Source organism: Onychomys torridus, chromosome 10 (genome assembly GCF_903995425.1).
Source record: "Onychomys torridus chromosome 10, mOncTor1.1, whole genome shotgun sequence".
NCBI lineage: Eukaryota > Metazoa > Chordata > Mammalia > Rodentia > Cricetidae > Onychomys > Onychomys torridus.
The window spans coordinates 43,653,949-43,678,514 of NC_050452.1; the positions used below are offsets into that span (position 1 = coordinate 43,653,949).

The 24,566-nt window shown below is 47.2% G+C and overlaps 1 protein-coding gene across 8 annotated transcripts in view; it reads left to right on the top strand.

Moving 5' to 3' along the window:
* Positions 1–24,566, top strand: part of Apbb2 (amyloid beta precursor protein binding family B member 2) — a 331,671-nt gene that overhangs the window by 287,829 nt on the left and 19,276 nt on the right. For 4 of the 8 annotated variants that reach the window (XM_036201546.1, XM_036201547.1, XM_036201552.1 and 1 more), the window contains one exon: positions 21,092–21,097. The exons of the other annotated variants lie outside the window; for them this stretch is intronic. In XM_036201546.1, coding sequence (XP_036057439.1) covers positions 21,092–21,097 — 6 coding nt within the window. The remainder of the gene's footprint in view (positions 1–21,091; positions 21,098–24,566) is intronic. 8 annotated transcript variants of the gene reach the window in all.

The window sequence follows — 24,566 nt, forward strand, 5'->3', positions numbered from 1 at the left end:
GGGGGGGGGGGGGGGGGTGAGGGGGGGGGGGTGCAGTTGGCGCTAACATATATAAAAAGTAGATATGAAAATTAACAGTTGTGACTGGCCAAAGAGTAAAATTGCCCTTTGGTGGTTACAAGACCCATTGGGTCTAACCAGCACTCTGACAGTGGAGAGGATTTTGCTTGGGGTAAGTAATTTAGCCCCCTGTGTTACATTCCTTCAACGTCGGAGGTGATCGAGAGTTTAGCGTTACCGATTTAGTCTTCTGAATGGATCGGGAGTGTTTAAATATACATTTTCCCATCCAGTTAATAAGTCATGAGCCCATTTAATTTCTCATCAGTGCAGTCAGAAGTCATCAGAAAGGCAGGGAGCTGCGAGCGGTCGCTTGCCTCCTCCGGGGTCATCTTGACTCCGTGCACATGTCGTGTTTTTCTCAGATTCTGAAATTGGGTTACTGTGTTCCTAAAAGGAAATCGTAAAGTCTGCTTTAGTGATGTACTTTCCCCTCTTCTCTTCCAAAAAAACAAAAACAAACAAAAACATCCAGCGAAAGTGGAGAAGGGATGGGGTGGGGGTTGGAGAGATGGCTCCCTTGTTAAGAGCACTAACTATGGAGGACCCATGTTTGCTACGGAGCACCCAGTTTCCCCAAGGAGTCAGAATCCTGGAGGGTGATGCGCAGCCAGCTGTGTTTCATCAAGACTCCAGCTAAACATGATGCGCGCTCCTTACTCACCAGACCAAAGAGGCTGCTGCTATGAATTATGCACGCCTGGGAAATCCCCTGCTGGCCAAGCCAGGGTATCCCACTCCTGCAGGGAACCATGCTGGCATGCTGGGCAGATGCAGTGACGGGCTGTTGGATGACCTATACCATGCTGGCATGGCCTCAGGGCAGCGAGTGGACATTCACAACCCAGACGCTACATCTACAAGGAAATGGTTTATTATAACAGAGAGATGAAGAGACAATAGAAAAGAGAGAAAGAAAGAGGGGAAGAGAGAGTGGGGGTCGAGGGGTGCGCACCTCATGGTAGTGGTGGGAGAGAGAGAGAAAGGGGCGGAGTTTTTCGTTAAGAAGAGGTTTCTACATCAGGATGAAGAGCTGCCCCGAGGGGCGGGTCAGAATATTAACAGCTACCTTCTCCATGCTTTTATTCCCTACCCATTTTTTAAGAAGGTCTTGTTATGTAGTCTAGGTTGGTCTTGAACTTGTGATTCTCCTGTCTCCGCCTCCCCAGAGCTTAGGTTGCAGGCATGTGCCACCACAGCCACGTGTTTGTTTTATTAGTCTTAGCTTCAGTTAAACTTGTCCCAAGCTGGAGGCAATAGACATATCCACTCACTGATAAATGGATAAGCAATGGTACAGCCAGAAATAGAAAATGGAGGGGAAATTTTTTTGCAAATAGAATTCTCAGTAGTTAAAAATTAATGAACCCCTAACAAACTTAGCAGTTAACTGAGTGACAGAAATGAGACTTTAAAAACCATACTGGGCTGGAGAGATGGCTCAGAGGTTAAGAGCACTGACTGCTCTTCCAGAGGTCCTGAGTTCAATTCCCAGCAACCACATGGTGGCTCACAACCATCTGTAATGAGATCTGGTGCCCTCTTCTGGCCTTCAAGCATACATGCAGGCAGAACACTGTATACATAATAAGTAAATAAATCTTTAAATAAAAATAAAAACCACATACTATATAATTCCATTTATATGACATTCTGGGAAAAGTAAAATTATTGAGACAGAAACCAGATCGTGATAAGGAAGGTGTGGGGAAAATACAGCTCCCCTCCATGCAAGCATTTATCTTGGGCCTAGGGAGATGGCTCAGCTGTTACGAGCACGGACTGCTCTTTTAGAGGATCGGGGTTCAATTCCCAGCACCCACTCTGTGGCTCACAACCATTTGTAGCTCCAGTCCCAGGGAACCCGATACCCGACCTCCTGGGGCACTAGGCATACACATGATACATGCAGCAAAAACACTTGTACCCACAAAAAATAATATCATTAAAATATTTTTAAAAGAATAATTTCTCTGGCTTCACTCCAATGTTCTACCCTTGTCCCCTGTCCTACATCTTCCCAGTCATGTACTCCGCATCAAGTAAGGTTTAAATTTCTGGTGCAGAGATACAAACATGACTTTTCTATAGTTGTGATCATGGATGTTGTTGGACGGCTGCTGCTCTTCCGGCCTGTGTTCATTGTGAGTGAGCATGGAGGCAGCTGACTTTGTCCCCTGCCTTTCTGGGGCTCCCTGGGGAGAGAGGACAGGGGCTGAGCAGGACTGAGCACCTTGGGAATTGAGTGCTTGTGAGTGTTGTTAGGATTCTGAATCATAGAGGAGGAGGAGGATTTTATATGCCCCCTCCCGCCTCCATCTTCCACTCCCCTGGCTGTTGGGAACATGATAACTGTTGGGTAGAGAGACTAGTGAAGTCTCTTTATAGTCTAGTCAATGCCAGGGAATTGCCCAAGGTCTTTGGTCTAGTAGGAGGTTTTGTGTGCTGAATATTGCATAAAGAAAATGAGCTGTGCAGCCTGCCTAGGGCGTGGACCTCTTCCACATACAAAGATTTTTGCTGTAAACATACATTTCTTATGAAGGGTCTCAGTGTTTTATAGGTCAGGACAGGCAAAAGCCCTCGACCACTGGGCAGGAGAGTGTCTTGGGGAGGGGACAAGCTTTCTGTAAGAGAGCTGAGTTTGAGATAATGTGCTAACACCCAGAGGTCTTCTTGATAAAGGTCGTGTCCTAATCCAAATGCAAGCCACGTTTCTGTCTTATGGATTGGGGTGGCAGAGTGGGTTTTCTTCTGCAGATACGGACTACAGACTCCTCCGAGAATGAACATCTCAGGCACAGGATCCTGTGAATTGGGAATATTCCTGGCTCATTCATTACCTGGGTTCTTTGCAGATCTGAACTAAATTCCTCTCTGCCCATTGCTTGGATTGTGATCATTGTTTGTATAACTTATGCTAGGAGTCTTGCTATTCAACGTTGTATAATCAGCTGAATAAGGATATGGCATCACCATGGGGTCTGTGTACCAGGCCCAGACCTCTGCATTTTAGACAATCCCCTGGTGATTGATGCCTTCACATAAGGAAGTTTGAAAGGTGTTAATCCCTACAGATTCCTGCTCAGGCACCAGAGGTCCAAAATCAAGGGAGGCATAGTTACCTTCTTCTGAGCTCTGAAGAGGAGAGGCACCGGAAGCCTACTGTGTGGTATTGTCATTTGACTCCGTGCCTATGCTAGAAATGCCTTCTTCAGGTGCACTCCACAAGACACCTGCCTCCGGAGCTTTTGTGGGTCCAAAAAGGGAGCTGCTTGTATAATACAGCAGGAACTCCGCCCCAGGCCTGCTCACTCCAGCCCCACCCCCAGTACCTTCATTATGCACATTATAACGTGAGACCCACTGGCCTGGGTGGGGCTTTGATTTTGCTGTGTGATGGGAAGGGAATACTTAAAAACAGTCTCAAGTGTTTTCAGGAACACTCTGGGCTTTCTTCGTTGGGAAGAAGTTGAAGTGGCTGATGATTCAAAGCTGCTTTGATCTCTGGCTGAGGCAAAATAAACATCTTTGTGGATGATGCTTAAGGATAGTTCATATTCATATTACATATTTCCTAGTAGCTTGCTTTCCAGGAGCAAATGAGAACGCTTTGTTCTATAATGAGCTAAGAGTGTAAATGTTGTTATGACAATCCCCTGGCTTTCTTGTTTAATGTTCATCTAATCAAACAAATTGAACTTGGATTATGTCTGTTGCGCATTATAGTAGTTATTATCCAGTTTAAATGCAGGTCTGAAAGAAATAAAATTGATTTTCTTTTCCCCTGCCATGCTTCTTGGGGATGTATCCTGGGTTATTGGTATTCTGACTGTATTTTCAGTCAACTTTGTATGGGGGAGGAAAAGATAAGTAGCCGAGGGTTTTTTCCCCTTAATATATTATGCAAATAAACTGTAATATTTCATTCTAATTAGGAAGTACAACGACGTGAGAATTTGGTGATCTGCATCCCTGTTTTTATAAATCATGTCAGGTTTATTTTCGTGTCAGGTTTTTAAAGAGGATAATAATTTTGAGCAATATTTTTATTTTTAGAAAGAAAAAACAGAATAATAGAGTACGCCTTAATAACTCTCGGTTACTACAGTAACAGCTTCTTTATTTATCAGGGAACATGTTGGGCTAAGTACCAAAATTTTACATATGACTGAACCCGTGTTTCTATGAACTTGGATTATGTCTGTTGCACATTATAGCAGTTGTTAACCAGTTTAAATGCAGGACTGAACGAAATAAAATTGTTTTTTTTTTTTCCTGCTATAGTACTTGGAGAAAAAGGGTAGTCTTCATTCTGGAAGCATCTTCTGTAGGGCTGTATAGGGTGGGTACTGTGACTAATGCTAGGGACTTGGAGTTGATCTAGCACATGTCACACACAAAAGCAAATGTTCCAGTACTGCTGACCATTGCCAAACACAGGGCCACGGGCCAGAGAACGCAAAGGCAAGGATGTTAAGCCCTGGGGAAAGAGGGGCAGCCTCCTGAGAGGCTCCTAGCAGGTGTTTGGAGGTGGGTGTTTGCCCCTTAATTTGTGTCTTGTGCTGATAACATGGCCATTGAAAAACTGTAAAAGGATGAAAGCCACTGAACATAACCATTGTGTAGACGCATTATCCTGTATCAGGAAATATGCTCACTGTGTAAACAGTCCCCAGGACCCGGGTTCCACCCACTTCCGCCTTCGCCTCCCAGAAGGACTGCCGGCACCCACTGAATGCTGGATTATTATAAAGGAAGTCGACTGGAGTCATCCATAGGAAGAAGCACGTGGGAGCAGGTCTCTGAACCATGCGCTTGCTCTGGCCCTGGCAGGTTGGAGACTGCAGGCCTTACATAATTTTTCTGTGTGACAGTGGCATAGGATATTGTCAACCCAGAGAGCTCTATCCCAGCCTCGGTGGCCAGACTTTTGATGAGGGCTCCATTGTGTGAGTTGACTGGTCCAGGAGTTGAGCTCAGCCCTGGTACCTGCAGAAGTAGAGCTAATGCCACAGCATCCAAAGCCTTCAGCAAAGTCCACCCCGGGGAGGGGCAGCATCCCAACGTCCTGGAGAACAGAGATGCCAAGCCTGTCCGTGGCCAGGCTTACATTCTTCACCACACAAGAACAATAGACTGCTCACTGTAAAGTGAGGTGAGGGAGTAATAAGAGGGTGATAATCCCAGTGCGTATTGCCAAACCACAGCAGGGGCTGTTGGGAAAAGCCCATCGTAAGCAATGAAGGTGCTGCCAGTTGGGAACATTTCCTGAAGCAATCCGCGTGTGGGCTGGAGATCTGAAGAATGGAGGGAAGATCAGCTAGGTAAATTATGTAGGAAAGGGCACCTCAGGAGGAACAGTTAGTGCAGAGGCCCTGCGTTGGAATAGCTAGACACATTCCAGCAACTGGAAGAAACCCAGGGGCAGAAGAGCAAGAACTGTGTGCAGCAATGGCTGGGAATAAGAGTGGGGCTCTGATCCCATGTGACCTCAGAGGCCCCGGAAATATTTGTGGACTTTATTTCCATCGCAGGGGAAGACCGCGAGAGGGTTTTAAGCACAGGGCATGGGCACATTGGAATTATTATGTATTTTTTCAAGATAGGGCCTACATAGTCCAGGCTGCCCTTGAATTCACTGTGTGGCTAGCTGAGCCTGACCTTGAACTCCTGACCCTCTTGCTTCCATCTCCCTAGCACAGGGATTACAAGCATGAGAAGCTCTGAGCCAGTTCTAAGGGACCTATCTGTGATTGTATGAAAACAGTCTGTTGTGGACAAGGAAGGAGGCAGGGAGACTTGAAACACTACTTCAGCCATCCTAGTGAGAGAAGATGGCCAGTGGGGACCAGGGTGGAGGCGCAGAGTTAGAGAAGGGGAGGGGCCACATTTGGGAGAGTAGTAAAGAGAGCGTTGGCAGTTGTCAAGGCAAGGATGACATCCCTACCAGGAGATCCCTCGCTGCCACATTAGACTGATTTGCCGCCTCAGTCCTGCTGCGGGCAGAGAGAGAGGCAGGCGGACAACCCGCTCTAGAACCCTGTGTGAGGGGGGAGAGCCACCTTGGAAGTGGTAACAGGTGCAGTCCTGAGAAATCAGGTCATCTCCAGCCTTAGTGACGTCAGTCCTGGCTGCTGAACCCCAACCCTCAAATCCACTCGTAGCTCCGCTTTCAGGCTGGGCTTCATCCAAACCTGGTAGTTGCTGTAAGTAGCTGATTCTAAGTCTTTTCAATAACAGAGATTGACTCAGATGGTTGTGAATTAAACAACTCTCTCCCTGCAGAGACACCTGCTGACCAAAAGGGGAATTGTCAGCACAGTGCGTGATACCTAGCAGATGCCCATCGTAAATATTGGACAAATAAGTAAATGTTTGGGCCTGTTTCAAAACCTGAGGAAGAGACTCCTGTACACCTGTTGTGCGTAACCAAAACAGACAAACTTCCTATTTAACACACTCCTTCACTTTCCGAGTCTGTTTCCTGCTTTCTGTTCTTTTCTCTTCACAAGGAGTGTGTGGGAGTTTGAACAAAACACGGCCAACATCATCTTCCCCTTCATTTTGTTAATTAATCAATCAAATAACTTCTTCTTGCCCAGAAACTATTAGACAAAGGGAGTATTCCGTGCACACAACATAATCAGCAAATGATCTTGCCTTCTCCTTTCAGACTTCGCGTTTGACCGCCAGTCCCCATTTAAAATGCTGTCACTTAGCCAACTGGACACTTTCCTGCTTCCATGTAGATGGGGGTGGGGCTGTCAGCTAGAAACGACCACGTTAAAGAGTGCCAATGTGAGCTTGGCTTCAAGTCAGCCGTGCCTAAGAGGTGCCTTAATCAGGGACTGGAGAGATGAGTCGCTGTAAAAGCTTTGTGCAAATTGGCAGGTCGTCTGTAACCTACGGTCCAGCTCGGTTCGCCTTGGTCTCCCCTTGGAAATCTGTTCATTTCATTCACTTTCTGCTTTGTAGCAGAGTCTGTCGTAGAGGCTCTCTGGCCACCCTGGGTAGTAGCGCGCGCGCGCGCGCGCGCGCGCGCACACACACACACACACACACACACACACACACACACACACACACACACACAATGGAGTCAGAACTTTTCTTTCCAAGTCCTGAGAGTGCACAAAGGGGGGAACGTTGGTCACAGAAAGGGGACATGTAGTCTGGGGTGGCTAGTTAGCACCCCTCTTTGCCTGGAGGCCCCTTGCAGCGGGAATACCTGCTTTAACATCTGGCGGGAGCACCTGGCGGGGCGCCGCAGGAGGGCCCAGGCTCAGCAGCCAATGGGCGGCGGTGGCCTCGCGGGCGGGGCGGGGCGGCGCGGAAGCAGCTAGCTTGAACTTGAGATGCCAAGACCGCGCGCGTCTGCCACGGCTTTGCTGCTGCCGCTGACTTAAGCAAGTGCAGCCGGCTGGCTTGGCTAGGGCACCAGGTCCTCGTCCTAGAGCTTCGGACAGCGTTCCCGCCCTGCCCCGGAAACTGGTAGACCGAGAACCCAAGGTGAGGAAGTTGGGGAGGGGTGGCGCGCCTTTGTCTGCAGGTGCGTGGGGTACCCGGCTCGGAGGCAGCGAGGTGGGTCCTGGAGACACGCGGGACAAAGGCCGCAGCCTCCCTGCCCACCGCGATTAGCGAGATGCCTGGAGGAGGGCGGGCGGCCAGCTGGGCTGCGGAGGGGTCTCCCAGCCACACTGTGGGGAAGACTGGGGGTTGTCAAACGAGTTGGAGACATCCCTTTGATCTCAGTTTACCATCGCGGCAGGAGGTGATGGACTATATAGGTGGTCTGCTCCGGGCATTTCTGTGATGGCCAGTGGCCTGTGGTTGAGTGTATTCCTCTCACATGTGCCCTGGGAAATGTTCACGTACGTCTTTTCTAAATTAAGAGTGAAAAATATTACAGACTTTTTTTTAAATGCAGTATTTGAATTAAAGGCAATATCCTTTGTGTAGAAAGACCTCATTTCCAAGTAATTTTACTTATGTGACAGAATATTGATGTGATTTCCATGAGTAGAAAAATGCTTGAAATTCCCCAAATGTAAAAACACAGCCAACTTATCTCGTGCATGTTCTTGGCGTTGAAGAAGTAGTAGTGTTTTTGAACAAGAAAACCACAGTGGTTTAAATATTGCTTACCACACTTGATGAAATTCTTGAGGAATCTACGCCTTTTCTTGCAATTATCCATTTCCCTGTCCCAATATTGTAAGCAGGCACGTCTATTGATCCCCTAATGAATGTGTAGCTGTGAATCTTCATTACTGCTTTGGGTGAAGGGAGGCGGGAGGAGGCGGGAGGAGGCGGGAGAAGACAATCCCATTAGTCTTTTCCCTTCTTTTGATAACTCCGCAGCTGCAGCCTGCCTTTCACTTGGAGCCCGTGGATGGGAAGTTGGGGGGTGGGAGGTTGGGGGGTCAGAGGGGGGGTTCTGCTTGTTTCCTTCTAGTTTTCTCAGACCACCGAGCACTCTCCCTTCCTCTCTCTAGCCCTGCTCTGACACAAAGGCAGGTTGTAAGTTTTCTACCTAACGTGCAGATCTGTGCTACTTCTATCTTAGTTGTTTGGGGGGGATGAATGTCTAGAGCTCTTTCCCAAGAAGTTAGAAGCAGAAAATCGTGCAAACCAGGTCCAAATTTGTATTTATGTATTTTTTTACCTGTCATTTTGTAAAATTGCCCACGGCTGTCCTCCAGAATGAGATGGAAGACTTTCCATCAAGCATCAGCTACTTTCTAGAAAGAACGTGCCATGGTTCTTGGCTTGGGAATGGGGATCCCACTTTTTTAAACAATGAGCACATTTTTCCCTTCATAGTTTTGAAACAGTGGTAAGTCATTTATTTATTTGACAAATATTTATTGAACTCCAGCATGCTAAAATCCTAGTCTCAGGGATGGAGTGGTAAGCATAGCGGGTACCTTATTGCATTCCTGGAGCTCCCACTGTGCTAACAGGGAGCCTCGTTCAGGTCTTCTGGGCTGGAACATACCTAGAGAGCAGGGTGGATGACCCTGAGCGTAGATGGAATGTTGCTGCTGGCCACTGAGCCCGGGGCTGTGGGTGAAAGCAGATGAAGCCCAAGCCATCTCTACTGGAAGAAGGGGGTGGTGCGATATCAGTCAAATCAGTGGGTCTCTCAGTCTTGAACTTGCTGTCAATCATAGATGCCTCTCAGAGAAGTCTGGACAGCAAGCAGGGCTAGAGCGGAGTTCTAAGGGGCGGCATTGTTCATTCAGCTGTGGTAATTCTAATCTGTTACAAAAACTATCAGTCATGCAGACTCTCACTGTCACCCGAGCAGCTTTTGTCTTGAACAAACCCTCAGAAAAATGAATTTCATCCTGTACTACTGACTAAGCCCAGCCTTACATCTCCCACAATCCCCAGCATACTGAGATGTAAGGGACCTCAAATGTATTTGGGAAGCCTCTATGTAGTCTTGATGCACCAGTGTGGGGCAAAGGTGAATGGCAGCAGGTAACTTCATGTTCATCTGGATTTTCAGTCTCAGCTATCAAAGACTAAGTTGAAACATAATCTCTTCTTTGTTAAGCGCCCATATTAAATACAAACTGTGGCTTTTTTTTTTTTCTTTTCTTTTCGAGTTCTTAAACCATTGGACCATAGGCCCTGTTGTGGTACTATGTCTCATAAACTATTGAGCTGTTGGGCATAGCAATGGACAAATGTAGATAGAAGTTCTTCATTGTCTGTTTTAGACTTTAATTACAATCATCTTGATAATTATCTCCATAGATTACTCTGTTGGCAGCTATAGAGAGGCTGTGAGTCAGATGCTTTAGGAAGTACACAGAGAATAAGACAGTCCATGCTCCAGGAAGCACAGAAAAGTAATTCTGGAAGCAGGGTCCTATAGACGTAGGCTTCCTTGAAGACCGTCAATAGCATGGCCTAAGAGACCGTAAGTAGGGGTTGGGGATTTAGCTCAGTGGTAGAGTACTTGCCTAGCAAGCGTAAGGGCCTGGGTTCGGTCCTCAGCTCCAGAAAAAAAAGGGGGGGGCAGTAAGTAGCTCTGTGGGGAGGGGCCACCAGGAGGCAGCCTGTCCTAGGAGGTAAGGCTTGAGTTGGGCTGAATGGTGGTGTGGCCAGGACAGTTGTCTGTGCACAGACAAAAGAGAGGTGGGAATAAGATCATGCGGGGGCCCTTGAACTGTGCTTGAGGATCTGACTTTTGTTTCAAAGGTCCCAAGACCTCTTAAAGAGTAGTAGCCAGGGGAATGCTCATATTTAATCTACTTCATACAAGAAGATCCTGGAGAAGGCTGTCAAGGATGGATACTGTGAATAAGGGGTCCAGTTAGCCAGCTCCAGTCTGGGTGAGGACAGTACGTGATGGAGGGCATGAAGAGAAGCAAGCCAGGTGAGGAGGAGATGCTGTGGAGACAGCTGACAGGTTGCATGTGGAAGATGCAGGAAGGCGGTGATCTGGATTCATTGGTTATCCCTGTTGGGAATGCGTGTTAATGGAAGTAATGCTTGTTCAAGGACAGAGTTATTAAGCAGTGAAGTGACTCACTTTAAATGTATGTTGTGTCGAGACCTTGACTTCATTTTGCTGTCTCCTGCAGTGTGGATGAGCACACGCACCCAGTAGACTCTTAAAACGTGTTTGACCATTTTTCCAAGACACTTTTACCCTTGGTGCTCTTGACCATCATTTTGTACTTGTTATCAGACCTCACGCATTTTTTTTCTTTGCTCTGGATTAAAAATAAAAATTCAAAATAAGGGGGAAAGAAAGATTTAAACCTATATATGAAATTATTCATCTTTGCTTCCAGTCTTATGAGAAACCGTTGATGATTTTGCATTTTCAGTACTTGCAACAACTGATAATTCAAACTTTTCTGGAGCTATGTCGAATGAAGTGGCAGGACTCGCACAGCAACTTTGCAGAAAATGCACTAGCATGTGAGGAACTAGAAGGTCACGTCTTTGTATGTGAGAAATAGGGAAACAACATGAAGATGCTCTTCAACTTAAATTGGGGTTACATCCCTATAAACCCGTGGTCAGTTGAAAATATTTATACAGAAAATGCCTGTAAAGCCCCTACCTAACATGGTTGCCTAGCAAGCCAACACCCTGTGCACTTGTGTTGTGTTTTCTTGATCACGTGGTTGACTGTGAGCCACCGCTCACTGCTCAGCCTCACAAGAGAGCGTTGTACCAAATATTGCTAGCCTGAGAACAGATCAAACTTCCAAGTACAGTTTCGACTGGATACATATCCCGCCACCAGAAAGCTGTGAAACGGTCACATTGAGTCACTGTAAGTAGGGGCAGTTTGCACTTAATTCCTGAAGAGATTTCTCTGTCACCTCCTTCTCACTACAGTATTATGAACCCAAAAGTTAAGGGCAACTGGGTCAGGAAACATGGGTTTTGAAAATAATTTTACTTTTTCCAAACTATCTGGATCCAAAATCTTCTGTCTGCAGTGAGTATTCCAGCAGCTGGGAAGGAGCAGAAGTGAGTGGGGCTGCCAGCCTTTCTGATCCGGAAGCCTGGACTGGTTACCCCACAATGTGTAAGCTTGTCGGCGGGGATGAATAAATTATGACAGTTAAAATAATTATGATAGAATGAAAGCAGCTGCTAAGAGCACAGTTGTCAATTGGGGCCGGGCTGGCCTGATTCTGTCATGTCAGAGCATCCATCTATTTGCCAAGCTACCTGCACATGCTGTTTTCGAGGGTCTGCTGTGTTCTTGTCTTCATCCCTTCCCCCTTGAAAGACTCTTAAGTGTCACAGTCTGCTTTAATAAAATGGCTGAATCAAAGATCCACATGGATGCTGACTTTCTGGGTGGGCATGTAGGATTTCCATAAATGTTTTTTCTTGGTGTGTGTGTGGGTGGATGTGTGTGTGTGTCAGACAGACAGACAGACACTGGGATTGATCCCAGGCTTTTGTGTCTATCACTGAGCTGCATCCACGGCTGGGTTTTTTCGAGTCTAGAGGATTTACAAATTGGAGAAACTTCTGTTCCTGCATCTTGGTTGTTAATGATAGTTACACTTTGAAGTTATCTCCCAGGGTTCATGTTCTGGGAGCCTGGTCCTTGATTGGCTGATGTTCAGGTGATGGGCTTTTAAGACCTAGGTCTTAGTGCAAAGAAATTAGGTCACAGGGCCGCAGCCTATAAGTTATTAATGCAGGGAAGTCCTATGAGAGCTGAATTCTAGAAGGGAGCCTAGCATCCCTCCCAGATCTCTCTGGCTTCCTGCTTTGCCAAGTGACTCTATGCTTGCATTACGGTGCCATCACCATTATCCAGTGTAGCCAGAGACTGTCACCAGAGCTCAGCTGGTGGTATGCATGCTCCTAGACCTCCAGTGAGTTAAATAAACTTCTTTTCTGTGTGAAGTACCCAGTCGCTGGTATTTTTGATCTAGCAACACAAGGTAGACTAACGCATTGATGGAATCATCTCCAGCGGTTGGTTCTGGAGATTGACACTGAAAGACCCCAGACCCCTGGGATACTTTCATCTGCGGGAGGGCACCCCAGAAACCAAGATTCCAAACCAGCAAATGCAACAAGCAAGCAGAATGTATTCAGTGCTGGCACGAGCGGACTCTCTACCCCAGTCAGTCAGAGAGCCCCGAGCAACGGTTACAAGCATTTTTAAAGGCAGAAACTACAAAATTAGCATAAGATACCAGGTGCCCCGGGTTTGGCCCAATTTAAAAATCATCATATATTCCAGCAATCATTTTGTTATGTGGGAAATTTTGTAACACTCATTGTAAACTGGTTGGCTCAGGGGAGGTCTAGGGGGAGCGGTTACTCTGGAGGGGAGTTCGCATAGTTACAGGCTTGTGATTGGCTGACATTTGACCTAGTTTGCTGGACTCCCCAGATGGTCCTTATCTTGGGTCCCATTTGGGGAATTTTTAAACAGAGACTTTTTTTATCTATAATTACAGACCTTGTCCCAAGGCCGACGTCTGGACTCTGAAACTTTTTACTTATTTCCAGGGAGAGGATGGGTCAGTGTCTAACGCAAGCAAGTTTACAGAAGCAAAGTCAGCAATTTGCAATTGTAAAATGTATCTCTAATTTTTTTTTTCTCAACACCTCTATATAATAAAAGTGATTCTGCTGCCTCACCATGCCACTAGGCCCCACACTTGGTCTGTTGGTTTTTCTCTTTCCTTGGGTGAGGCCAGGGATCAGGGACCATCTGGAAAGTGAATAATTAATTTCCTTAGCAGACAGCTGTATGTTTCTGGTTTGTCTCCATAGACTATTCAGCACGTACTTGCTTACCTCATGCACCAGAGCACTGAATTGGATGATCTAGAACAGGGCTCACAGACTTCCCCTGGAAAGGCCAAGCGGTCAGTGCTTTAGTCTTTGCTGGCCTTGTGGCCTCCATTTCAGTGACTTTGTCTACAGCATCTACAGCCTTAGCTACGCCTAAGTGGATTGGTGTCACCGTGTCCCATAGATGCTTCAGTTGTGAAATCCATTTGTGGTGGCTCATGCTTTGCTAAGCCTGATCTGAGACCACATGAGTAAAACCCACAGTGACAGCTGAAATGAACTTTTTTTTTCTCCTCCCTTTGGAAGTCAGAAGACAAAGTCGTCTTTATCCAGCTCTGTGGTGTGCTGAAAAACAGTCCCTAGAGAGAATTTCTGTAGGTCAGGCTGTTTAATCTCACACTCTTCCCTAATATATGTGTTTGAATTACCAAATATCAATATATATAGACAATAACAGAAAGGCCAATTCAAACAGTAAAACTGGAGTGATACATCAACAGCATTACCGTTTTTAATTTCTTAAGATACATTGATTGATTGATTAATTGATTGATTGATGACTGATTTTTTTGAGGACAGGTCTGGTGATAGTGGCCTGTAATCCCAGCTGTGTGGGAGGCTGAGAAAGTAGGATCCATAGTTCAAGGCTAGCTTGAGCAATTTAGCAAACACCTGACTCAAAATCAAGGCAGGACTTGAGAGGTAGCTTTAGAGTAAGGCCCTTTTCTAACATGTCCAAAGCTCTAAGCCAAACCTCAAATACAGCCACCAAAAAATGTATGTATTTGTATGTATGTGTACATACATATAGCATAAACAGTGAACAAGTGCATGTGTGCACACCCAACACACACACGCATACACATAAAGTTTAATAATAAGTAAACTCCCTATGTAGGAGGACATAAACACGTTGCACTGTTAAAGGTGGCTCTGGCCCGGATACCATGCCCCTCTACGGCTCTCGGGATCTCCCGCAGTTTCTACCCACCCTCCCCTACAGCTGCGTGTTATCTTGGGTCTTTTTCCCTGAGTAACAGGCTAAAGTTTATTTCTCAGAGTACAAACATAGAGAGAATCATCTGAGGAACCAATAAATCTTGATAAATCTATATATGGGAGAAATTTATGTATTGATTTGTAAGAGCCGAGGAACTGTTTGTCATTTAGACAAATGTCTCAAAGAAGGAATCTGATTAGGGACCCTAGAAACATCACCATCACTGTTGCTGGAGCTAATGAGAGCACAGATGTGCTTGGCTTTCAGATAGTCACAGAGATTAATGAATGTCCAAGAACTCTCCTCCTGCCCACTGCAGTGGAGCGAATGTCTTATTAACATGACTTCAGAGGACACGGAAACGCAATAGGAACCGAAGTCATTTAGAAAGGACCATCTGTAATGAATAACAATAAGAGAAAGAGAAATCCAGCCAGCTGGGTAGGCAGAGTTCCCTTGGGTTCTCAGCAGCATGTTCAGGGGTGAGGGGGAAGCCCTCTCTCTGTTCAAGTTCTTCATTCATTCCAAAGGATTTGTCGATTGCTGACTCCGTGCCAACCAATGGCGGGTAATTGAGGTAAAGCTCCTCCTGCCCCCATGTCCATGGAACTTAGGTTTCGGTCCTGAGGAGAGAGGGTCTTATGCACAAATAACCAGGGCTGTTGATATGGCTTGAGTCAGTTAGCTGTGACTGAGGACAGAGACACCTGTTAGGGGCAGTGGAGGTCAAGAGAAACCCACCCAGAGCAGTTGACAACATTCCAGAGCAGCAGAGACTGGTGTGTTTGGGAGCCCAGGATTGCGGGCTTGGGAAGGCAGGGAACCTGAGGATGCTTGTAGGCTGCGGAGTACTAGGAGAAGAAGGGGGGAGAGTTAAACCAAACCAGCAGTGAAGAGCTGTAGTCTGGTTGGGACAGAGAGGCAGAGACACAGAGAAATAAGAGAAGGAAAGGCAGAGAGAGGGTGAACACAAGAACTAAGACGCCATACAGGAAGGAGAGCCGAAGCGAAGTCAACTAATTAGAGCCGTGCCGGGGGACCAGCTTCCCACAGGACACACGGAACAGGGAAGAGCTCAGACAAGTGCAGCCCGGAGCCCGCTCTGTCCGAGATCACCGCTGCTAGCTGGGGCTTGGAGCAGGTTAGCCTAAGTTCCCTGGACCTTGGGTTCTCTTTCATGCCACGTGCCCCGGGAGTTTTTGACAACTCTTTCTCGAGTGCCTATATTTCCTTAGACACTCTGGAGTTTAAAGATTATCAGGAATCCTTGCATCTACGTGGGAGTTGGCAAAAGTCATTTGTGGTGTTATTGACCCTAGTATTCTTCCCATCTACCCAGGCTATATAGTGAGCGCCCCAAGTTACCTTGAAAGCCCAGAAAGTGATTGAAAGTACGGTTTACCCGAAAGAGACCCTCAAGATGGCCAGGTATACAGTTGAAGAGAATTCACCTACAGGCACAACGTGCCTGTGCTGTATGGTTTTTGGTTTTATTTTCTATGCATGCTGTCTAAGCATAGTACCACTGAGCCATATCCCCAGCATATCACTTCTCTCTTTTTTTTTTTTACTAGGAGTCTTGTCTGGTTCTTTTTTTTTCTTTTTCGAGACAGGGTTTCTCTGTGTAGCTTTGCACCTTTCCTGGAACTCACTCTGTAGATCAGGCTGGCCTCAAACTCACAGAGATCCACCTGGCTCTGCCTCCCGAGTGCTGGGATTAAAGGCGTTTGACACCCTTGTCCGGTCCTTACACACTCCAGGCACTTGGTGCACAAGGACTCTTGTCTGGTCCTTACACACTCCAGGCACTTGGTGCACAAGGAGTCTTGTCCGGTCCTTACACACTCCAGGCACTTGGTGTAGTGTGGAGAGCTATCATCATCCCTACTCTGTATCAGCCTTCAGCATTCAGGCATTCCTCTACCTTGTCAGATAGGAGCCTTCTGGGTGCTGCATGCCTCTGGTTTACCACCTCTGTTTCAGAAAGAAAGCCATGCCTTCACCATTCATGTATGATTTATATAACTGTATTCTTTAACGAGCTCAAATTTTTCCCTTGAAACCGTGGCGTGGTGTGAGTTAGCCTCTTTTGAAAACTAAGCATTAAATTTCCTCTTGGTCTGAGAGGCGGGGTTTTCATCTGTAACATTGCTGGGACTCATCAACTCTTCTCCACAAGATAGACTTTGGAGGGAGAAAAAATAACAACACCCATTCCTTGGTTGCTTTTAAATATATTTCCCCCCTCATCAGTGAGCTGCCAGCTAACTGTTGTGTCTTCTCTCTGGTGTCATGAGAAACCCTTTGTTTAGAAGAATGTGCCTTGAATTTCAATATCGCTACCCCACTGTAAGCCCACACTTGCTCTCTCCTGCCCCAGTTAATGGCTGTCCTGGGGGCTGGTAGCAGGAGTAGGTAAGAAGGCGCCTGCTGTGGAAAGGACAGTGTCCCCTTTTCAAGGCAGGTGTCTCTGTCATCCACAGTTGGAGGAAAGAAAGCCTGTCCCTGAGCTGAAGCATGTGAATCTCGCCAGAAACCAGATGGGAAATTTGCATAAACTTGTTATTCATTTCAGTTCTGAGGTCTTTCACCAGTGAGGTGGCGATTCCACAGGGGTCTGCTGAGCCATTCCATCTCCGTCCCCTCCAGAATTGAAAACATAAAATTATGAGTGCAGGCCTTCCTTGTTCAGGCCACAAAAGATGTTGTGACTCAAAACAAGTTAGTTCTCTCGCAAACCTGCCTTTCTTACCTCTGTACAATCACATCAGATTCACACCGCCACCCTTCATGGCTCAGGAGCCCTCTGTGGATAGACTCGGACGTAACTCTCCCAGCTGTTAAGATGTGCGTCCCTCTGGTTTGCCCCATGTTAGAGATGACGTTGAAGAACAAAGAAGCCAAGGGCCCCAACTGAGGGCAGACAGCTAATAAACGTCGTTTACTAAGGAAATGGAGATGTGTAGCTAGGCAGGAAAATGGACTGTTGGGTGCAAGAGCAAGTGTAAGCCTTTTTAATCTTCGTTCACTGCCGTGTGAGGAATGGTGACGCCGTGCCCAGGCATTCTAGAGACCCCCAGCGATGAAGAGGAACATCAAAAAGAATGTGTACAGGTTCCACAGTAGCGGACGTAGTAGAGGCTTTGCCTTGTGAGCTCAGGATGTGAGCAGGGGACAGTTGTGGTTCTGCGTGGGTAGGAGGTGGCTCGGCCAGGGTACAGATGATGATGTGCCCTTTCACAGAACCACACTACACTGTGTTGTCCTGGTGTGCCGTCTCTGGTGGTGTTTTCCGGGAATTTGGGGGAATGCCGATTGCTCGTGCCAAGTAGTTCTGTTGTTTCAGGCTTATGCTAAGGAAAACATTGCCAGTTTTCCTTGCATTTGTTTTTCCAAGGAGCCACAGCCAAGAGCGTGCTGATGGGACAGCCCTGGTGAGCGACTTCAGTAGAACTAGTCAGGCTTGGTCCTTCCCGCTGGCATCATATACACTAAGAAGGGAATAGGCTTGTGCCTGCCTAAATTTCGCCTCCTCCACTCTCAGAACGGCTCCTCTTGTGTAAAAGCCCAGCTCTGGGCTAGTGGGTTTGTTATTATATAACAATTTGTTATTGTTTCTCACCCAGCAAACTTAGGCTATACTGAGTGGTGGAGCAGCTGCTGCTGACTGTGACTCTTTGGGGTCTTTGAATGACTTTTCAGGGCTCCCCTGGAATCTCTATTTATGGCCAGTTTTAACTTCAACGCTTAAAGCAAGCAGTATCTCTTAGCCCCCAAAGAATTAACTATTCAGATTGTTTCCCGGTTCTTCCTGTAGGGGAAACACAGTGGCTGCATGTCAATGTTGTTTGTTCAAATGTGTCCCTTGCAGTGAGTGTAAATAGCCAAGGCTATGCACAAAAGAATCATCCTATTCTCAGTCTTTAGATTTACAGTCATGGGGCAAAGTTGTTGTCATACGCTAGACATAGGCATTTGTGAAAAGTAAGAAATTAAAAGCCGTTATTGTAAATCAAGATTGAACCAAAGAAACATCACTTCCTCATTCTCAAAAAACACATATCTTTTTGTTATTGAAAAGAAACTGACTGGGACATTCTAGGAGCCTTCTTCGTCTGAGGTAGGTAGGACATCTGAGACTCCAGAGGGTCATTGACTTCCAGACAGTTGTCTCTAAAGACTGGCTTGAGAGATGCTGGAGAGATGGATGACTCCACTGGCTGATCTTCCAGAGGACCAGGGTTCAACTCCCAGCATCCACATGGCAGCTCACAGCTGTCTGTAACTCCAGTTCCAGGATATCCTTCACCTTCATAAAGACATACATGCAGGCAAAGCACCAAGGCACATAAAAATTAAAGTCTAAAAATTTTTAATTAAAAATATATTAACTTTGATAGCAGGGCCAGGAGAGTGCAGAGGAGCCTTAACCAAAGGCAACTGTGTTATCCTAAGGAAGACCAAAAAAGTCTAAGAAACACCTCTTCCTAGGTGAATGCCTTCCCATGAGAGACAGTCCTCCACAAATGCCACCTGTAGATATGAGGGCAATATGGCTTATAACGTCTGTCATCTCACTGGTTCCCAGTGTTGATTCAGCTGATCTGCCTGGCTAAATAGATGTTGTCCTTCTCCCTCACTGTCCTGCATGTCCCCTTCTGAAGCTGCATGCTCTACTGACGATGACCTTCTCCCGGGGTCAAATAGCTGCATTCACCCACTGGAACCTCCAAACAAGTCCTTGAGGTCAAATGCTGCCCTCCCCAGCCTAATTGAGATAGGAACCGGTACCTGGCTTTGTGCCAACAGCTCCGAGATGCAGGTCATGGCATCTTGGTTCAGTGCCATCTCATTTGATCTCATGAATGTCCTAAGCCAGAGTCTCTGTCCCCTCTTCACTGATGGGTGACCTAGGTCAGGAGTACGCTATCTAACACAATGTGCCCAATGCATGGGAGAGCCTAGTAAATTGACAGTAAGAAGGGTACTTATTCTGGAAGACCCTGACTCTGTCTACCTCATCAGCCTGAAGAGCATCTACAGGAAACTTGGGTTGCCTGCTCCTCCAAGAACCAAGATCCCTTTGGTCCTACTTTAAGCAAACTTGTTCCGCCTGGTGGGTTTCTCATCTGAGAGACAGACCAGGAGAGACTTGCAATCACAAACCCTGTGTGTTCGCTGTGGATTTGCTGTACGGTCTAGCCAAGTTCCTCAAACTCTTTGATCTTGTTTTTTCATATGTCCAAGAGCACCGGAGTAATGACCTTGTCAGGTTGCTGTAGGGTCCACACTGACCACATGGGCCACATACCACCCTCGCTCAATGAAGGGTAGTTTTAGGGTGTGTGGCTGTAGTCCTCTGTGCTGGCACTTGGCCCATGTTGATCACAATGATTTTCCCTGAATATAGAGGTAGCTATGAATGCTGTATCACAAAATTAATTCATGCCTGTTGTACTATATTCAGACAAACATACTGAATAAAATTCTCTGTAATCTTTCCCCCAAGGTGAGTTTGGATGCTGTGTTATTTCAGCCTTTTACAGTGTTCACCTTTAGATGCACTCAGACCTTTTTGGTGGCTTTTTTTTTTTTTTTTTTTTGAGACCTTGTAACTTCCACTTGGGGTTTGTAGGCACGCATCCCAGCCCCCCTGTGGTACTATGACACAGGTATTATTCTGAGGTGGGGTATAATGGCTCCCTCTACCTTTCCAGTTCATTGTCTGGTGTGTTTGGTTGCATATTAACTATGATCCTGCGGGACCCTGCTGGCCCGGGATAGCCGCAGGGTCCCTGTGGATCCTGCATCTCTTCTCCTCATTGGCTTAGCCATCTGGGGCTGTGCCTCCTCAGTCCGTTGCTCCGTAGAACACCTATGTGTCACATGGAAGACTGCCTTTGGGCCCTTCTGCACTACCTCTGACAGAATAGAAAGGGGTAGAGGATTCAGCGACATCTCCAGGGTCACCTGGCAACCAAGGGTAGCTCTGAGAATGGAACTCAAAACTTGCTGTCCCCACCCCACCCCACCCTCATCTGCTCCCAACTCCTTTCTGCATCCCCCTCCTCTCTTCCCTGGCACTTCTCTGTGCCCACACCCCTTCTTGGCACTGCTCTGTGCCCAGACCCTTGACATTTTCCTCTCCCATCTCCTTCCTTTCCCACCTCTGCCCTCCACCTCCTGCTCTATGTCCCCCCCCCCCCATTTTTCTCCAAAGATACCCTTCGGTTAAACCCCTGGTTTGGGGGGGGGTGGCTTTTATAGAGTGTCCAGGTGCCGTGAAGCAGGTAAAGGCTACATCTGCCTCATCGTTTCTGTATGTTTTGCCGTTTTTTTTCTTTTTAAACTGTGAGAAGGCGGGGCGGGGGGGGGGGGGGGGCTGAAGGATGAAGCTGAGTCCCCTGCCAGTGTTTCCTGCAAACAGTCTCCTGTATTTGACTGTGGTATTTTAAGCTTGGTCACCTCCCCCGGGCTGCTCTGTTGCCTCTGTAAATTCAGCTGGCAACTCTTGGCTTCATCGTAACGTGGCTCGAAATACACTCCTCCGGGTGATAGGGTTTGGCTAAAATAAGCACAGGAGGGCTATTAATGGCTGCAAAGTTGGGAAATACAGGGGGGGGGGGTGGGGGTGATGTCGATGCTGAGAGATGCTGTTGTGGACTGGATGCCGTATGGGTGCTAACCTGCTGTTTCTGCTCTCCCCTCATGCCTTCCTGGATTCAGAGAGAGGTAACCAGCGATTTTTTCACTTCTCCCCTTCCCTGGCGTCTCATGTGTCTGGTAAAACTCACTGCTTCTTCCATGGCGTCACCATCCTCAGCCTCCTCTGTCGTGTGCCCCCCCCCCCCCCCCCCCCCAAGGCAGACCTTTGTTCTGTTTAACCTTTTCTCACCCATCATTTGCACCTGAGTCTGGAGTTGCATCTGGGCCCCTAACCTTCTCCTGTGTTTGGTCCTGTGTGGGGAAGGTGATGGGCTAAGTGACTGAGAATAACAGCCCAGCCGTCCCACCGGGTCCCTCCACTAATGGCTGAACCCATGACTCAGCATGCTGGGAAGTAAATGGGACAGACATGTGTGGGTCCCGTGTCACCTCACACCTGTTTTGGTCCTTTGTCGTGTTCTCTCAAGTTTCCTGGGTGGCTCGCCAGAAGTACAGTCCATTTCAGTATCAGCTATTAGCCACAATGTGAGCAGGGAACCCTCACTTCCTCTTTGAAGGATGTACCAGTGGAGAGGACGTAGCCATGAAATTCAAGACGTCTATGTATCAGCTGTAGTTTTAAAATGCTCTGAATGTCAGCCTCCCAATCGACAGTCTGGAAGCTTGAAGCGCCATCATTCTCCAGTGCTGTCATTAACACACATGCACGCGCACATGCACACGCACGCACGCACACACGCACACATGTATGCACGTACCTACGTACGTACGCACGCACGCATGCGCCATTTTGGTAGAAGATGGGCATTTTGAGAAGTTCCAGCCATAGTGAAGAGACCCGAGGATGAGTTCCTCTTTGCTTTGGGCTCACACTTGGCTACACTTCCGGTATTGTGGCTAGTAACCATTTTTCTGTCTTGCCCATGATGAGCTCAGTGATTGGACAAGTGAGACAACATAGACCTATCAGGTCATACATAGTGGGTATGACCAAGAGAATTTCTCCTTTTGGGCAGACACATCTTGGGCCTAAGAGTGAGCTGTAAGCGTTCTTATCTCTGAGCATCACAAGTCCTACTGGAATCTGTGGTGGGGAGGTTTCTAGACATCTGCCAGCTCGGTTCCTTCCCTGTGTGTTCAGGTCTCCTTACTCAGAGACAGCTGTAACAGCTGTTCTGAATACTAACTGGAAGACTGTGCGCTAGAGAATGTGAACCTTCTGTTCAAGCCCCCTCGCTCATGGCAGATGGTAGAATTCAGACATGCTGTTTACACAATCCGCATCTCAAGAAAGTGCCTGGAGAGGACCTGGCTGTGCAGAATGTGTTCACCCCAGGTAGCAAGTTGTCTGGCTGCCCCTTTTCAAAGTGGAAGTTTAGCATCTTCCTAGAAGAAGCAGGAGAGTGAAGTTTACCTAGATGGAACCCAAGCTTGGTGAGATCCCTGATACCCACATGTGGTACAGCTAATGTTGGGTAAAATGAAACAGAAAAACACCATCCAAGACAGCCATGCAGACAGGCATTCTAGATTGGCCATCTAGGGCAATGAAATTCCTCAGGTCCCTTTCTCCCTCTTCCCTGTTCCTCCCAGCCTTAACACAAAACTTCCAAAGTATGAGCTCAAAATAAGAGCACACAGTCTTGGACATAGGATTCATTTTCCCCCCAGGTCCTGGAGGTGTTAGTAGATATGTTTTGATATGTCCCGGCATCCCAGTCAGCACTCTGTGTTCTGGTGTGGGCTGACATGTCCAAATTCCAAAACCCTGTGCTCAGTTCTGAGTGTGAAGGAAAGGGGTGAGAAAGCCTTCATCTGAAGGTGCTGGAAGTATTTAGGCCCAAGTCCCCTGGCAGCCATCTCATCCTGACCTGAGGCCTTGCCTTGGCCTCTCAGGAACTGCTTGCTGACCTGTAGCTCCCATAAAAAGGCTGGGAAGAAGGGTGACTGTACATGGAATGGGAACTTTGCACGTCATTCAGGCCACGGAGGCATTGAGTAAAGCGTCCTTCATGGAAAGGAGCCTGCATTCCACAGTGGGCCCTTCCTTCCTTTCTCCTCATTGATGATGGCAACTGCCCTCTCCAGATGTCTGTCATGGACCAGCCTGAACAAATCCTCTGCATGAAAACATCAATTTGGCCTGAACAAATATGAATTACATGAAAGGTATCATCTAGTCTGTGGAGCCTTGGTAAGAAATTCCCATAGAACCGGGCGGTGGTAGCGCACGCCTTTAATCCCAGTACTTGGGAGGCAGAGGCAGGCGGATCTCTGTGAGTTTGAAGCCAGCCCGGTCTACAGAGCAAGTTCCAGGACAGCCAGGGTTACACAGAGAAACCCTGTCTTGGAAAAAACAAAACAAAACAAAACAAAACAAAAAAACAAAAAACAAAACAAACAAAAAAAACAAAGAAGAAGGAAAAAAAATAAAAGAAATTCCAGTAGAGGAGATTTGGTGAGACAGTGGATGGGAAATGAGGCAGATGGAAAAAGGAGGAGAGAGCTCAGTGGCCATTATGGGGCCAGCTGACGGGGTCATCACATCTGGTTGTCCCCAGAAAGTAAAACTAGTTCAACCAGCAAAAGGACAGGGAAGGAGACTCCAGTTTCTCATTAAGAGACACAAACTTTGTTTATGTATATACATATATTTTTCCATCCAGTCACTGGAAGCCTTCCAACAAGACAGGCTGGTTCCAGAAGGAAATGAGATTCTCTATGTGGGTCCCACTGTCAGGGTCACTGTAGCAGGGACAGTTAGTGTACATAGCAGCTAAGAGGTCTTTAGACACCTCTTCAGTTCCTTGGGCAGAAAGAGAAGTCCATCCGTAAATTCCAGATACCCTAAGAGAGTTGCCGGAGAGACAGAAAGAGTAGACTGAGAAGCTGTTTTTAATAGAGGCTGTTGGAAAAGAGAGAGAATTGTTTATTCGCTCATTCCCTAAAGCCGGAGCAAGCCCCGGTAGGGTGCTTGCGATGCCATGGAGCAGAGAATAATGAAAGCAGTCTCTGGTTCTTCACTTTGCCATTAAGAAATTGGAGGCTGTCAAAGATGTCTCAGCGCTGACGCTTTTCTCTCCGGCAGAACATGAGGCTGGTCCTCTGGGGGAATAATTACTGGAGAGAACAGCGAGAGACCACGAAGGGGAGAGCTTGACGCATTCTGCCATCAGACTGCTAGAGAGACTCAAGTCCTGTCACGAGCATCTGTTAGAATTTAAGAAGGAGACGTGAGGTTACAGCTGTAAGCCTCTCATTGCCTGATGTATACAACAGAACTCCACAGCCCCCACGGTGGCAAGAAACAAATGGAGTGGGTTTGATGGGCAAGATGACCTGCCCCACACCTGCTTTGACAAGGTGGCCCCTGGTCCAGCCTTGCACAGGGTGTGAGCCAGAGCAAAGCGTCACTATCATCAGACAGAATGTCTTGGACAGTTAGATATCTAGAAGGATGTGTGGTAAAACAGAGGCCTTGTTGAGACTGGGGCCTGGTGACCATTTAGACTAGTGGTGTGGTTCTATAGAGGAG